At 26.5% G+C, this 17,457-nt stretch overlaps 2 protein-coding genes across 3 annotated transcripts in view; both read left to right on the plus strand.

Moving 5' to 3' along the window:
* The first annotated feature begins 13,224 nt into the window (after positions 1 to 13,224).
* On the plus strand, positions 13,225 to 15,763 carry LOC145843846 (vezatin-like). The gene has a single exon (XM_082951089.1). The coding sequence runs from the start codon at positions 13,244 to 13,246 to the stop codon at positions 15,419 to 15,421; it is 2,178 nt and encodes a 725-aa protein (XP_082807215.1). The 5' UTR covers positions 13,225 to 13,243; the 3' UTR covers positions 15,422 to 15,763.
* Positions 15,764 to 16,857: 1,094 nt separating this feature from the next.
* Positions 16,858 to 17,457, plus strand: part of LOC145844004 (phosphatidylinositol 4-kinase beta-like) — a 28,882-nt gene continuing 28,282 nt past the window's right edge. For both annotated transcript variants that reach the window (XM_082951311.1, XM_082951312.1), the window contains exons 1-2: positions 16,858 to 17,012; positions 17,204 to 17,390. In XM_082951311.1, the coding sequence (XP_082807437.1) occupies positions 16,868 to 17,012; positions 17,204 to 17,390 (332 nt within the window). In that variant the 5' untranslated portion in view covers positions 16,858 to 16,867. The remainder of the gene's footprint in view (positions 17,013 to 17,203; positions 17,391 to 17,457) is intronic.

A 17,457-nucleotide genomic window follows, 5' to 3' on the forward strand; every position in this document is an offset into this window, starting at 1 on the left:
TGACTCTTGAAACTTTTTGTATTGAACTAGCGTAAAAATTTTAAAAGGCTTTCTGTATTTATGCATAAGAACTCATTTGAGTTACAAAATGAATTAAACACTTTAAGTGTTAGCTGAAAGCTGTGAAAAAGTTTTAAAATATAATAAAATAATAAACCTTCGCTGCTCGTTGAACTTATTTCACCGCTAGATGATGATAAGCTCGGTTTGTCAGAACTTGACGAGTTTATATCGAACAGCGTGCAACTTTCATCATAATTTTCATCAATTAATGAAGAGGTTGTCGTTACGTCATCAATTATTACATCACATAATGGTGTAGAGACGTCACTAGCGGTACTTGAAATAGAAGTTCTTGATCTGGAACAAGTATTCTTTAGTTAGTATCTTTTAACTTTATGTATATAAATTTATTGTAGATCTACCTAATTTGCTGACTAACTTGTTTCTTTTCGTGAGAGCAGCAGTAAACTATTTTGGTGAAAATTTTAAGCTTTATGTATTAAAGTACTCAGTAGTTAAACGAGTATATACTAAAACTGATAAACTTTGTTAATATGTTTTGAAGTTGTTTAGTCTTGTAAAATTTAAGGAGCTTTGCAGTTTAATTTTGTATACTTTGCTTTACTTCTAGTTCTACATATTTTTTGACTTTTTTGCAACATTTAATGGAAGCGCTTTGTATCGAAAAAAATCTCTCCTAAAAATGACCTTATACTTTTCTGTGTAGGATATTTAAAATCCTTATTTATAGTTAAAATTATTTTAACAATTTAAAAAGATGACAATGATACAAAATGTGAAAGTTTTGTACAACACTATAAATTATGTCGTTATAAACAAAAACTTACATTTATTTACATGTATAAAAATCATACTAATATAAATTACGTTAAAACATATGCTTTTTTCAAACTGTACTTGTTTACTTCTTATTAAGTAATATTAATTGCTGTAGTTATAAAAATTACAATCTGTCCAAAGCTTTCAAAAGCATTTTTTGACGGTTTTTGTTTTATTTTAAAGGCTGTTTATTTTTGTTAGACTTACTTAAAAGTTTTTTTTTTTAATTTGGGTGTCTAAAATTATTTTTAAATATAGTATATTAATACAAATTTTGTAAACAAAAGGAAATATATTTAAGTTGAATCGTCAGTAATTTAAGTTAAAAAACTTGTTTAAGTATACTAGAAATATTAGTATGTATAAGCTCAAGCTATATAGTTAGTTAGAATCTTAAATATCTATGAAAAAAATTTGGTTTATAAAAAAGTTATTCTTATTGAAACAATAATTTTTTAGTTTACTAACGAAATAAAAAAAAAAAATTAATAAAATATTTTTAAACCTGTTAGGAGGTGCTCTGTATGGAAGTCCATTTTGTCCCAGTGAATTGTAGGATTTTTTTCTTTCATATGAACTGCTATAGTTTGGTGTTTTACTATATGACTATTTCATTTAAAAGTTTATACATAAAAAAATATTTTATGAATACTAAAAGCTACTGCGTAGCACAAAAGATTTGTATCTAAGGGCCTGTTTAATTGTTAAAAAAGTTTTTACATCATTAAAAAACAATAAAATTTAAACAAGTTGACACTTTTAATAAAAAATAACTTTAAAATAACAAAAAAGTATTAATTGTTATACTTATTATAAATTATTAAAAAGGTAGTGTAATTTAATTACCTCATACTGTTGTTATTATGGTGGTTTTGTGGTTTCTGCATAAAGTTAACAACTTTACATAACATTTTTTATTCATATTATTCTTTCAAACTAAAAACACTTGCTAGTTGGTAACTTAGTTTAATTGATCTAGTAGATCAATATACATCTTAACTGGAAACGGGTCTAAATTGCACGAAGGCAAAGTTGCACGAGGTTATTTAATTGCACAAGGGGACTAAATTTCACAAGAACAAATTGCACGAGTACACAAAATTGCACGACGCCATATTTGCACGAGAGCGCAAAAATGCACAAGGGAACAAAACTACAAGAAGACGATTTTGCACCAAGGGTCAATTTTGCACGAGTTATATTTTTGCACGAGAGTAAAAAATACAGAAAAAATTAAAAATAATAAAAAATAAATAAAAGTTACTGACCGAGGGTAAAGGTTAGGGTTAGGGTTAACAGTGATAGTATAAATAAATAAAAAATAACTAAAACAATTCTAAATAAAAAGTTTATTGAATAGTAATAAAATGCTACCGACCGAGGGTAAGGGTTAGGGGTAACAGTGATAAGAAAAAAAAAGTATATATATTATATAACAAAATAAGTTACCGATTGAGGGTAAGGATAGAGGTAACAATGATAGTAAAAAAAAATAAACTGTTTTAAAAAAACACAATTTACAAAATTAATAAAAAATAAATAAATAAATAACTTGTGCAAAATTGTCTTCGTGAAAGATTGTCTGCTCGTGTAAAACTGTCTTCGTGCAATTGTATCTTTGTGCAATTTTATCCCCTCGTGCAAAATTATCTTCGTGAAATTTTGTAAACTCGTGCAGTTTTGTCCCCACGTGCAATTTTGTACGCTTGCGCAATTTAGACAGCTACCCATCTTAACTATATCAAAAAACACTTGTAGTGTTAATATTTTGATATAATTTATAACTTTATTCAATGAAAACATTGAAGGTATAAACTAATTGTTAAAAAATTTTAACTTATTTTTATTACTTAAATTTCGTCAACTTTTAGTTTTAATTCTATGATTAGTAAAACATATAAATTTTTTTTCTTCCTTAGTAACAGCTATAAAAACGAAGCTAGTAGCATTTAAGTAGCATAATAATAGTTTTAACCATTAATCTAAAAAACAATAATAGTTAACAGACAGGTGTATTTTCGATGATTACTTCATCTTGTTGTGGCAATTTATCAAAAATACTTCCAATAAGTCGTCCTGGACTAAAATTTATTGTTGATGGATGTCTAAAATTTAAAGTAAAACTTGTCTAATACAACTTTATTTGAATATTCATGATATGTATTTTTAATAAGTATGCTCAGTATTTAAATTTTTCATAATTTATAATTTAAATTAGCAAAAAAGATACTTTAACAATTTAAACTTTTATGCACTTTAAAAACTTATTGTAAAAATAGAATTTTAAAATATAAAAAATATTACCGTATGTTTAAAGAACTTTTGTAACAATATTAAACCTAACCGTTCTGTATTGCTTTGGTTTCGCCATAAATCATGACCTTTTATAAATTAATTAAAAGTTATTTGTTTTGATGAAACTTACTTTAGTCAATTTAATTTTAATCACAACTATTAACAAACTGTGTTTAGACTTTAAATATTTTATAAGACAAAACTGTTAGTACTTTAAATAGTTAAAACAAAACTAAACAATAAGTTTTAAAACAATACTATTACGTTAAATTATAACACAAGAAATTTTTAAAACTTACCTTAAATAGTTTATAATCAAATACAGAAATACAGGGCACTAAATAGAAATAGGGGCATATAACAAAAAAAATAACTTTAACAGATTCAAACTTAACAACGTTTTATTAAAACAAAAAAAAAATTGTTACAAGAAATAAAATAACTAACTTTTCTTTAACTTCATACGAGGTGGGTTTTTGAATTCTCCGTTATTTGTCAATTGCTGTTCAAAAAAACTTTAAGTTGTTTCTATTTCAGCTTGTCATTTTTATCTTTTGAAATAAATCACAAGTAAAACTGCTAAAAATAACTAGATACATTTAAAAAAAGAATAAACAAAAGTCAAAACAACAATCAAGTAGTAATTGATAAAGTATTTTTAAAATAAATACGGCCTTATTCGGTTAAAACTTAAAAATTCAATATAACCTATTTAGCTAGTTAAACTAAAAGTTTGAGTTCTCAAATCTTTACTTAAACTTTATTTATTTAAAAAAATATATTTGTCTTAAACAAGCACTAGACTTTTAATAAAGGAATATTTAAATCATCGGAAATTAAGTATTTGAGATCTAGACGAGTTAGTCTTTGGTTTTTATTTTTATAAACAGTTTGATAAATCAAACATTGTATTGTTATTACTTCAATTTTTTACTTTAATGCTTGTTTATGTATTAAGGGTGTTTGATAAAATGTTTTAACTCACATTAGTTGAAGTTGTAGAACTCCTTGTAGAGTATTGGCCTTGTTGGTCTGGTAAATATATTTTTGGGAGCTCACTTGCTTTGTTTTCCTGACTTTCACTGGTTTCTTCCCCAACAACTGTTTCTAAATTGAGAAACAGTCAAATCAACATGTTTAGAAATATTAGTTTCTGACCGAAAAAATTAGTTATTTAGACTAATTATAACATTTTATTTCTATCTTATGGTTTTTGTTTTATATAAAACTTGAATTTTAGATTTTATACACAAGATAATAACAAACCTTTGTTTTCTTTTTTATCTCTACTGTTTTCTGAGTTTTGATTATTTTTATTTTCATCGTCCATTTTAACGTGGATTTCTACTTACACAAAACTGTACAAACTAAAATAATGAGCTCTTATAAATTTTGATATTTATTTGTTTTAAAGAATGAAAATTACTGATGTGTTGTGTTTCTTATTCAAATCTAGTTTATTGAAACTAAAAAGAATTTTAGATTTTAAAATGCTCAATAAATCGAATTAACACAAAAGCGTTATTTAAAAGAGTAAACACAGAGGTGATATAACTAATTTTTAACTGATTTAAAAGACTAATACTACAAAATAATATTATTAAGAATATGTGTTTATAACTTTATTTTTTATGAGTACTATAATTTTGATCGTTTTACTCATTTTTTAAGTTATATTATATAAATTATGCGTATTTTACACTTAATAAATATTAACTTAGTCTATACGTTTTATAAGGTAAATTTTACAACAAAACCACTATCAAAACTACAGACATAAACAGTTTTTAACAAAAACTTTAACTTTATAGATCAAAAATCGACATCATGTTTTTGAGTTAAAAATTATAATAACTTTAGTTTTAAGATTTGAAGAAGTCAAAAGTTTCAAAGGTTTTAAGTTAGAATATGAAATACTTACAACATACGAATAAAACAGTTATTATATTTTTGGTTAAAAACAAATTTTAAATTAAAAACATGAAATTTCTTTATTAATATTAAGCGTAATTCGAAGCTTGTAATAAAATTGTAAAAAAAAGTAAAAATAGTTGTTTCTTCTTGCGTCTACTTTGTTGTTTAATATATTTCAATCTGTGTGTTTCTTAATTTTACGTGGATAGGTTTTGAATTATAATTAGAAGTAATATATTATTTCCACAGAAACTTATTAAAGACCAAGTAAATCTTTTTAAGATAGTCTAGCTGTAAAAACAATCATTGCACAAACATAAAATACTTATAATAGTACCTCTAAAAATATTACTTAGAAGAATTAATATTATAAAGTGTAAATTTATACAAAACCATAAAAACCTCAACTATTGCTTAACTTAACGTCCACTGATTGGTCGATATGTTGGTCGTATTTGTTTTAATAGTTAATTACAAACGAGTAAAAAGTTTAAGTACTTTGCATTTTTACCTTTGGTTCAACATTTAAGTATTATGTACTTCATAGTATGTAGCCTCTTTTGGGCTAAAAACTTGTAGTTTAAAATATAAAAAATAAATGAACAACCTTATTGCTAACAAAATTTATGTACTTATTTTGAGAAACAAAAAAATTAAAACTTATGTACAAAAAAAAAAAAAATATATATACTGTAGTTACAAAATTATTAACAAGCACTAAATTATTTACTACTAAAAGAATCATAACTTTAAGACTTTAAAACGGTATAGATTTTTAAAATATTATCGGAATGTTAAAATTTTAACTAATTCATTTTAATTCTAAATCTTTTAATAGTTTAGTGTGCAGTGCACAGCCTTTAGTGTGATTTTTTTAAATACCGCTGGATTAGATAACTCCTTCCTTTATAACTAGAAATAGATCGTTATAAGCTTAAAACGTAATAGTCTTTTAGCTATTTCATAAAAAACTTTTATTAACTGTAAAGTTTTCTTAAACATCAGACTTCCACATTTTTAGCTACATTAGTTAAACATTCTTAACTGTTTTTTCTTTTAGTAATTATATTTATAGCTATTTAATTTTTTCATAGTTATACTTTATACTTACTTGTGTAATCAAAATAACTACTTATTTGTTGAAATTTAGTAAAATAGACAAGTTCACACTATTAAATAAAACTAAAAATGTGACTAAAGTAAATATTAGCTTATCTAAAATATCATCTCTTATTGAAAATAAAGTAAAAAAAAAGTTACGTATGATAAATGTAAACAATAATAAGTAAAACCTGATGCCAAAATTTTAACTTTTGGTTTAAACTTTATATTAATTTTAACAAAGCATAATTTTTTTCAAACTCTGTATAGTAGGTTCAAGAACACTTATGTTTTTAAACTGAACTATCCAAAATCAACTAAATAAAAGAATTAAAAGTTCTTACACCACAAGTATCGACTAATTTAAGGGATAAACAACGTACTGCCTGCGAAGTGGAAATGACTACTTTGCTGATGTTTACAAAGCTTAAGTAGAATCTAGCTAGCATAGTAAAAGAAAAAACTGCGGCCTGCGATCAAGTAAATCTGGCCCACTTAACCAAACATTAAAAATAACGCTAGAAATTCCAAAAGTTGAAAAAAGGAGGAAAAAGAAAAACCTGAAACTTAAATTAGGTACAGTAAAAAAAAAAGGTCAAGTAGAATTATTAGTTTTTCAAAATAAATTGGATAGTTAATTTTTTTCGTGAATTAAATGAAATTAAAATGCAGCGGCCCGCCAGGTACAACATATTAAAGCATTTTACGTTTTCAAACAACTAGTTTGAGACTTTTAGTGAAAAAACTCCACACAAAACTTACAAGAAAAATTAATTTAAAAGATTTATGTTAAAAGTGATGTTTCATTGCTTTTGAAATATTTTGTTATATTAATTTTTTTAGCAATGTAATACAGACAAAATAGTATTTTTTAAACTATTGAGTAAGCTTGAAATTCAATATCTTGACCAAATATTTTGTTTTACTGTAAAATCATTCAAGCGAGACCTGCAATGAAATTTAGTTGTTACATGCAAACTCAAAGCTGAAATGCTCCTAACAAAAAAGAATTAAGCATAATTTTGTTACTATTGCAGTCAACAATTTCTCATGATTGAAAAAAGAAATTAAGTATAATGTAGAAAAAATTATTTATAATCTATGATATTTTGGTTTGTAGAAGGGTAGGTTTTAAAATTTTTTAATTGCAAATACAAAAAAAAAAAAAAACTTAAAATATAATTTTTTTAAGTTATTGATTTATTAAAAAAAAAATTCTCTTTACTTATGTAAATCAAACTTTGATGTTACTTTTAAACAGAAAATAATAACAATTCAAAATAAATAAATAAAAGTGGGTTTTCTACAAAATAATCGACGCACATTATTCAACAAAATTAACAGGAACTTTTAGTAAATTTTACATTGATATTCTACTTATTTTTGCTACAAGGTCCAAATTTCAAGGAGATACTTTTTAAAAAGTCAAGGCATCGATAGGGTACGCCTATAAGAAGTACGCAACCGCATAAAATACGCTCTTAATTTTTATATACTACCAGGTACAAAACAGTGCACCCAATTTATCTTTGATAACTAATGTGTTTTTAGAAACTTTAATAGATATTTATAACTATAATTATTTACAGATCACGGAAAGAAATCAAAGTTTTTAAAGCAAAACAAAATATTGTAATTTCTGGTGACATTCCAACTTCGATTGACATTTCTAAAATTTATTGTGACATCAATAAAAATAAAACGATCATTTGTATTTATTTTAAACTAAACTTTAGATATAAAATATTATTAATTTCTATAACTTAAAAAAGTATTAATAATTACTTTTTATAAATAAAAATAACTAAAACAATAAAAGAATAAACTCATGCTCTGTTAAAAATTATTCTGTTCTCCTTTTCAAATTTAATCTAGTAGTTTTGAAGTCTAAAAGTAAATGCAAGCACAGTACTTGGGTTTATTAAAAACAAAAAAAAGTATGATTAAGTTGTTTTGTTATTTCTACAAACACACTGACGCACAGTATTTATGCCTTATAAAACAGTAAAACTATGATTAACTTGTATTTTTATTGCTACAAACACACTGACGCACAGTATTTATGACTTATAAAACTATGGTTAAGTTGTTTTTTATCCTACAAACACACTGACGCACAGTATTTATGCCTTATAAAACAGTAAAACTATGATTAACTTGTATTTCTATTGCTACAAATACACTGACGCACAGTATTTATGCCTTGTAAAAGAGTAAAACTATGATTAAATTGTATATTTATTATAAATACTGCGCGTCAGAGTATTTGTAGCAAGAAAAATACAAGTTAATCATAGTTTTAATCTTTTATAAGGCGTAAATACTGTGCGTCAGTGTGTTTGTAGAATAAAAAAACAACTTAACCATAGTTTCACTGTTTAATAAGGCATAAATACTGTGCGTAAGTGTATTTGTAGCAATAAATATACAAGTTGGTCATAGTTTTACTGTTTTATAGGGCATAAATACTGTGCGTCAGTGTGTTTGTAGAACAAAAAATTACTTTAATAAAGTTTTACTGTTTTATAAGTCATAAATACTGTGTGTCAGTGGGTTTGTAGCAATAAAAATACAAGTTAATCATAGTTTTACTTTTTTATAAGGCATAAATACTGTGCGTCAGTGTGTTTGTAGAAATAACAAAACAACTTAATCATACTTTTTTTTGTTTTTAATAAACCCAAGTACTGTGCTTGCATTTACTTTTAGACTTCAAAACTACTAGATTAAATTTGAAAAGGAGAACAGAATAATTTTTAACAGAGCATGAGTTTATTCTTTTATTGTTTTAGTTATTTTTATTTATAAAAAGTAATTATTAATACTTTTTTAAGTTATAGAAATTAATAATATTTTATATCTAAAGTTTAGTTTAAAATAAATACAAATGATCGTATTATTTTTATTGATGTCACAATAAATTTTAGAAATGTCAATCGAAGTTGGAATGTCACCAGAAATTACAATATTTTGTTTTGCTTTAAAAACTTTGATTTCTTTCCGTGATCTGTAAATAATTATAGTTATAAATATCTATTAAAGTTTCTAAAAACACATTAGTTATCAAAGATAAATTGGGTGCACTGTTTTGTACCTGGTAGTATATAAAAATTAAGAGCGTATTTTATGCGGTTGCGTACTTCTTATAGGCGTACCCTATCGATGCCTTGACTTTTTAAAAAGTATCTCCTTGAAATTTGGACCTTGTAGCAAAAATAAGTAGAATATCAATGTAAAATTTACTAAAAGTTCCTGTTAATTTTGTTGAATAATGTGCGTCGATTATTTTGTAGAGAACCTAAAAGTGATTGATGTTTTAAAGTTTTGCTTTAGTTCCATTAAACAAGGTTGCAAAAACTTATTTTCTTCACACTAAAAAATATTTAACTTACTTTGTTAGCTACTAAAATATGCTTTTTGTATTTTTTGTCAATAGGACCAATATACCATCAATTTTTTTTTTGTTAAGAATTATTAATTTTTATCTTCAACAATAAGTATTGTTCAAGGTTTGAGCTAGAAAGGTAAATAACCTGTAATTTAACCTTATTTATGGTAAAAATATTGGTATCAAACTCTAACACTGAAAATATACTTAAAGGTCAGTCTGACTAGCATGTTTGCCAAGTCAGCAAATTTTTTTTAATTTTTTTATTTATTTATACATTTTATTTCTAACCAACCTTACCAAAACATATTTAGAAATAATCAAAAAATAAAGTTTAAAAAAATTAAAACTAAATAAAAAAAAAAATGCTGACTCAAATAACATTCAAATCAGACTGGTCTTAAAGTATACATGTGTGTCATTGTAGCTGACAACAGAAATGAAATTTGACCAACTTTGTCAGCTACAATGATACACATTTAGTATACTAGCCCTCTAACACCTGCTTAATGGTTAACACTTAATAGTCAAAAAATAGTTGTATTTAAATAAAAAGAACTTTCATCTCAACTCAACATATTATCTCATCTCAATTTGACAAATACTCAACATTAAAAACACATGTTGGGCAAATCCTGAAGCCAAATCAACTATTAGAAAGAAAGAAAAGTGTGAATCACAACTACGGTCAATGGATTGGTGTGGAGAAAGACCTTTTGGTTATTGAGCCTCACACCATACATTTTATTAAACTTTTTGAGCAGTTTTAATTGAAACATTAAAAAAGAAACTTAAGATCAATGAAAAATTGATATTATTATTAATTAATAATTTTTTTTTTAAGTATTATTATTTAAATTAAGTCTAAAACAAAACTATTTTTACAAAAAAAAATTGATGTGCACCAGGGACGTAGCTAGCTCAAAAAAGTTACAAATCTACAAAAATTAAAACATCTGAAATGACGGCAGATAAGTCCTAGCGGGAACACAGCTACCTTTAATGTTATTGAATTTAATCTGAAACTATGCAGTTATGTTAATACATCAAAAGTGGAATATTGAAGTACGAGTGATAACTGTACACAAGGCAATTTATTTTGCTCCACACCCACTATGACTCTTTATGTGTTGCCACTTGTGTAAACCCAGAAAACATTCATTAAAAATAAGTATAAGAAAATCACAGTTTAACTCATTACTTAACAAATAACATTTATATTGTATTCAAAATCAAACATTTAAGGTAGTCAATAGTAAGAACAAGTTATGCAAATTTTTGTAACATAAAGTTGTATGATTTTGATCTTTGAAGCTACAGCTTCCATTAGCATCAGTTTTGCAATGCTTTTTTTTTGACAAATTAAAGCTATTACTAAATGTTACAATTTGGATGTATTTAATTCGTTTAATCTTTATGACATTAAAAGTGCTAGAGATTACATACATGTTGAAATTATCTCTCAGGAGTGCATAACTAAGTTTAAATGAATACTTAAAGCTAAGAAAGCAGAGTCTTTTTAAGAAGAAATAAAAGCAAGTTTTTTCCATATAAGTATACGTTTCTGTAGATTTGCAGACACGTACGAAGCCATGTGCCTGGTGTGCACTCTTTTTTATACCCATTTCTGCTAATATTGACAATGGAAACCATATTCTACCATGGGCACCACACCGTCTCCTCCCCTTAGATTTCAATTTTTACAATCATGTATTCTTATTGCTCTTTTCACAAGAACAACCTCAAAAAATGCAATAATGCAAAAATGCAAAGCTCCATAATAGCATAATGGAGAAGTGGTAGAATATGAAAAATAAAAACATATATCTCATCTTTAAATATATATATAAATAAGATTAAACATGAGTGTAAAACAAAAACTGTAAATCACAGATACTTTAAAAGTATCTGTGAATTTCCTTTGTAGGTGCTTAAATGTATTTGAAAAAAAGTATATGTTCTAATGTTGTATATTTCTAATATATGTTTTAACTCAATTATATAAAATAGACAAGGTGGCCATTTAACCTGGAATCTATGAATAACCTGTAATTAGAAATTTCTGGAAAAACATCCTGGAATATGATTTTTTTTTGCAAAAACGTTTAATTTTGAAAAACTTTACATGTAAAATAGTTAGTTTAAAATTAATAGTAAAAAAAAAAGATATTTTAAGCTGCATAAAGTAGTTTTTATGCGCTTTTTTACCTTAAGTTTTATTTTGTAATAAAAAGAAACAACTAAGTTTGTAATTTTAAAAACCTTTAAAAAGTTTTTGAAAACCACCCACTAATGATAAATTAACATTATTTTCTATGAAATTGCTTTGTACTGTTAATTTATAGTAACTTTCTTGTAACAACTTTTTTAATACTTTTTTAAGTTTTGAAATTTTTATGGTTCAAAGTTAAAAGTAATTATGATGCAGGAAGTTCACAAAAAGTTCAAAACAGACTGAATAAACTTAAATAGTTTGAAAATTTATATATGTATTTTTTCATCTAAAAATACATTTCTCCATAAATTAATTATACACACAAGAGACTTATAGAAAGTCATAAGTTATGTGAGCTTTATACCATGATTAACTGAAAATTAGCAAAGGTATAATTAGGATAATTTCTGTAAATCAAAGTTATGTTAAAACTACTACAAAGAAACACCCAGAAACTAATTTTGATCTAATTTAAAAATTATAAAACTTTTTTTTTATTACAGTAAAACTTTGTTTCAGACAAAATTGAGTTAGTTTTAAAAAGGCATATATAAAACACAAGAAAATAGAAACAGTTTAAAACTTCACAAAAACTTGATAAAAAAATAGAAACAGTTTGAAAACAACCATTGTGTAATCTTTCCTTGAAATGACTCAAATTTAATGATTTAATTTTATAAGAATATAAAAAAGGATATTAGAAAACATCCAACATATTGTATTTTGTTTTTACCACTTTAATAGTGTTATAAATAATATAGATAGTTTTTAATAGTTATCCAATAGGTAATAAACATTAAAGCTGTATTCAACTTACTTAAACTAGTTAATTCTAAAATTATTATTTTCCTTTACACTTAAAATTTAAAATACTTGTTCAGTTAATTATTGCTAATCATTGTATAGAAATTATTTTTTTTATATAAAATTGTATTTTTTAAGTAATATTTTGCTATATTAAAACTTATGGCCTAATAAATATTTTTGATGAAAATAATTTTTAATAAGTTGTTTTACCTCACACTTTGTATTATTATATGTTTGGTTGTTATTGAAAAAAAAATTAGATATCTCTATTTTTAAGAGTAGAACAAATATACTGTTATAGTTTATATTTTGTGAGTTAAAAAAGTTCTAATTGGTTTTTAAAAGCAAAATATCTCAGGTGGTCAAAAATTTAACAATAAAAGAAGAAAAAATATGATAATAAAAATAAGATTGTTCAAATATAAACAGGTATTCTACTCTTTTAAAATGATTGTATTTATGTAAACTGTTTTGTGGTTTAATTGCTATTGTAATAAATACTGGTGTAATGACTTTGGAAATATTTAAAAAACTTATTATAAACACCTATTTTGTTGGTAAAATCAGATATTTCTGCTCCATATTATCAATAACCTAATAATTCTGTAAAATTGAAATGAATAATTTCAACTATTATTTGTTAACAGGCCAGTAATGAATCAATATTAATAAAAATAAAAATGGTTGAAAGTAGCTTTGCAGAAGACCCGGTTTTGCACCAAAACTCCCCTCTTCAAGAATACTTGAACAATATGGAGTTCAACGACGACGGCTTGGTGGAGGAATACTTCAGCAAGAAGCAGAAAAAGTTTGAGCTAAAATCATCAACATGTTATTATGACACGTTCTACGTCTTAATGAAAAAATACTGGCAGCAAGTAAGAAGTTTTGTTTCAAACGTGTTTCCAATGTCACAGAACGTTGTGAGAGATCTGTGCAAGCAGTATTACTACGAGTTTGGAGAGGAAGTTGTGAGCAGCAAGATAATTCTAGATGAGGATCTGGACTTTCTGTGCTTGCAGACACCTCAGATCTTTGTGGATATTGTCAGAAAGGACAGAAAGTTGAGTGGAGATTACCAACATGAACAAGCTAAAGTTAAGAAAGAAGAAAAGAAAGAAATTAAAAACAACTATTTAACTTTTTCTTTTGTCATATTGTTTATTGCAGTGGTGGCCACCTCTTTATTTTCAGTTTACCTTCATATGGTGGTGTTTGCTTTTGTGCTCATGTTTGTCATATTCACAGTGCGATTGAAACTAACCAAAGAAATTTGGAAGCGCAGGCTTTTGGGCAACCTGTCAATTATTAAGGACCTGTTGAACTTCAGCTACAAGTTCTTGTCAACTTCAAGGCAGAGCATCAAAATGGCTCAAGAGCTAGAAGTTGTGTCACTTGGTTACAGCCTTGTTAATGGTGTCACCCCTGCTGCTAGGCTGGAACAATCTTCCAAAAACAGAGACAAGCCAAAAAGCTGTGTGAGATTGAGATCATTGGTGTTAAAATCAACCATAAACTGCATACTTTGCTGCAGGGAAGCAACACTGAAAGTTCTCAAGTTTGTTCCGATCAACAGTGAGCACAAAGCAAGCTCAAATCGCTTTGATGTGTCTCTGGAAAGCCTTGAGAGCTTGCATCCTTGCCTGGCAGCCACCAACGACCTTGAAATGCTCCAACACAGCGACGGCTACTCCCTGGCAACTTTGAAAGTGATGAACAGGCTGTTTAGAAAGCAGGTGTCTGAGCTCATAACCCAAATATTCATCGCCCTGTCAGCTTCAACTTGGGACTTTTCTAACACTGGTTTGTTGGTCACCTTATCAGAGGTACTAAAAGTTCCAGTTCAGGAATTTTTAAAGTCATGTAAGGTGTTACGCAGCTGTTATGAAATGCACAAGTATGTCACAAGTGTCAAACCAGCCAGTCCCAGACATCATAGCTCCACTGAGAATTCTAAAGTGTCAAAAGAGTTCATGATCCACCTTAAAAGTCTGCAGGTTCACATGAGGAATGCTTTGCTGATGTCCATTGAGATGGAGGAACGGTTGAACAAGGTTGACAGTGATCAAGATCAGGATTATGCGACTGGCCTGATGGACAACATAGACCACCACATAAGTTTCTCACATGATTGTCTTGAGAAGTGTAAGAATGGTGTTGGTAAAAAGGTGGACAATATAGAGCAGGTTGGAGATGTGTTACCTCAAACGAAAATGTCAGCTTCTGAGTATCAGTCTGTTGAAGAAGTTGTTCAGGAGAAAGATCCAGTTGACTTCACTGAAGACCAAGTTTTTGAGGCAGTTGTTGACAAGGATGAAAATGTATTAGTGTCAAGAGACATTGATGCAGATGATGAAGTAAACTTGAAACTGCAGAGGGAAAAATCCAAGCATTTGTTGAAGGAACTGAACTCAGTTCTGGCTTCAAAGACGAGTGCTGAGCAGAGAGAGGAAAGAAAAGTGAAACTGTTCCCAAACTACAAGCCAAAAACACTGCCTCTTGAGAAAAACAACTCAATAAAAAGCATCTTTTCATTCTGTGACAAAGTCAAAGATGATCAAAATGTAGTTAACGATGTTGTAATTGACCAAATAAAACTAAATCCTTTGCCTAATGGCCGTAAAAAAGTGACTACATATTCCAAAAGGCCTCCTAGTAGAAGCCACAGGCTTAAAAGCATAGAAAACAACGTTATTGATGAAAACAAGCAAAATGACAATAAAACTTCTGATGAAGCAGAAAGTACAAAAAAAGTAAACTATTCTCGTGGGTATGGGTTTTCACAAGCACTAGCGGCCCAAGCTGCAGCAATTGCTAGGAAACAGCAAACAAAAACTGAAATCATTGGTGATGACTAGAGCTGCTAAAATACACCTGTTCATTTTTGTAGGATGACTGAAATGAAATTGTACAGATAAATTGTTGTTTTCTTCTAAATGGAACTTTTAACTATTAAAATGGGTCGTATTTATTGATTGTAAGAGTTGAAATTTATGTGCAAAGAGATTTTTGTGACAAAATACTGCTTTTTTTTATTATTATTTATTAAGCCTAAAGTTGCTTCAATTTTGCTAAAAATAAATGAGTTATGTACTATTGATATTGTACTATACTATTGTTTGAGCTATTGCCTGTATTTAAAAACGTTTTGTTTAGGACGAAGTGTTTTGAAAGATTGATACAATCTTTTTCTACTTATTTGAAACATCTAACTTATATATATATATATATATATATATATATATATTACAATTTAGACTACAGTTATATTAAATTTTAGTTATTAAAGTAAATCATTAATAAATTTTTTTTTTGTTTTTTTTATAATTGAAGCTCTTTTTAATACATCAAACTTAGATAAAAACTAAATTGTGCTGAATTATTGTTTTTTTTGTCACTTTTTATAGTTGAAGCTCTTTTAAATACATCAAACTTGGATAAAAACTAAATTGTGTTGAATTATTGTTTTGCTATAAATTGAAATAAATAAAGTTTGAAGTAATTTTTTTACTTAAAAAAATAGTACATTTAAAGGTGCAGTCTTATCAAAAAAAAGATTAATAAAATATTTATTTTCAACAAATAAAGCATAGAAATATTTATCTAAAAGCTTTTCAGAAAACAGTACTTTATAGTTTTGATATTTCAATCATGTTTTTAGTATTTAAATCATTCAGGAATGTAGAAGTATATATCCGCTTAGCTGCTATTAAGTGATATTCCATTTTAAAATACGTAGATTGATTATAGCTATACATTTTCAGTCTTTACCAAAATGCAACATTTTTACCAAAGTCTACCTTCTAAACCATTAAAGATAAAAATAAATGCCATTACTTGAGTATCTTGATAAAGTATTAAAAGTTTATTAAGTTTGACAAAAAATAAATATAATTTTTACTTTTGTGTATAAAAACATTTAACTTAAAATTTTTATTATGAAATAAAAAAGTACTGTGTTTTATCTTCTACAAAGTATTTTTTGTTGTGATGCCTTTTTTATTAGTATTTTTGTGTTGTTAAAAAATGAGTTTCGTCCTTTTGTATCATTTTTATTATGTTTGATGATTTTTATCTAATTTTTTAAACACAGGCTTGTTAAAAACAAATTTTTAAATAAAATTATATACTAGAAAATGTTCTATATTTATTTATACGTATTGTTCATGTCACTGTTTTTGATATATTTTAAGTACTTAAGTTAATTTAAAAAAGTTATCAGTATCTTTAGTATACACCTATATACACACCAAACTATAGTATTTAATAAATGTTTTTTGTTAGAAAGTAGTAATAAGATACAAATGAGTACCGCAGAATCTCAAAATGAATCTCCTACATCAAATATCTCTTTAAATAAAGAATCTCCCATAAAAAGTTTCCCGCCAAAAAAAGAATCTCCCACAGATAGTTTCTCACCAAAAGATGTAGAAACTCCCGTTGAAAATGGTAAGAAGACTTAATTAAAAATTTTATAAAACTAGTTTACTGTAATTAAATTGACCTAACTATATTTAAAGATTTGTTATAGGCAAAAGCTAAACATTTTAAGACCACTACCAAAATAGATTTAAACTGTTATTGAAGTTTTTTTTTTAAATAACACAAAGTGATTTTTAACATCAAAACTGAAACTTTAGCAGTTTCTCTCGGAAATGGTGATTGTCATCAGAACTCAAGTACTGGCACAGATGACAAAACTATGTCTGATGACAAAACTTCACTAGATGACAAATCTCCTGTTGAGGATGAACCAAACTTGGAAGATTCAATTGTGACACTTGTCAACCAGGAAAATGACATTGATGACGTTGTCAATACACCAAGGTAATTTAAAAATGAGTTGATTACTTTAATTAAAAACCATTAAACTAAGCCTATAGTTTATATAGTG

Source organism: Thalia democratica, chromosome 9, assembly GCF_965202585.1.
Source record: "Thalia democratica chromosome 9, ktThaDemo2.hap1.1, whole genome shotgun sequence".
In the NCBI taxonomy this organism is placed as follows: Eukaryota; Metazoa; Chordata; class Thaliacea; order Salpida; family Salpidae; genus Thalia; species Thalia democratica.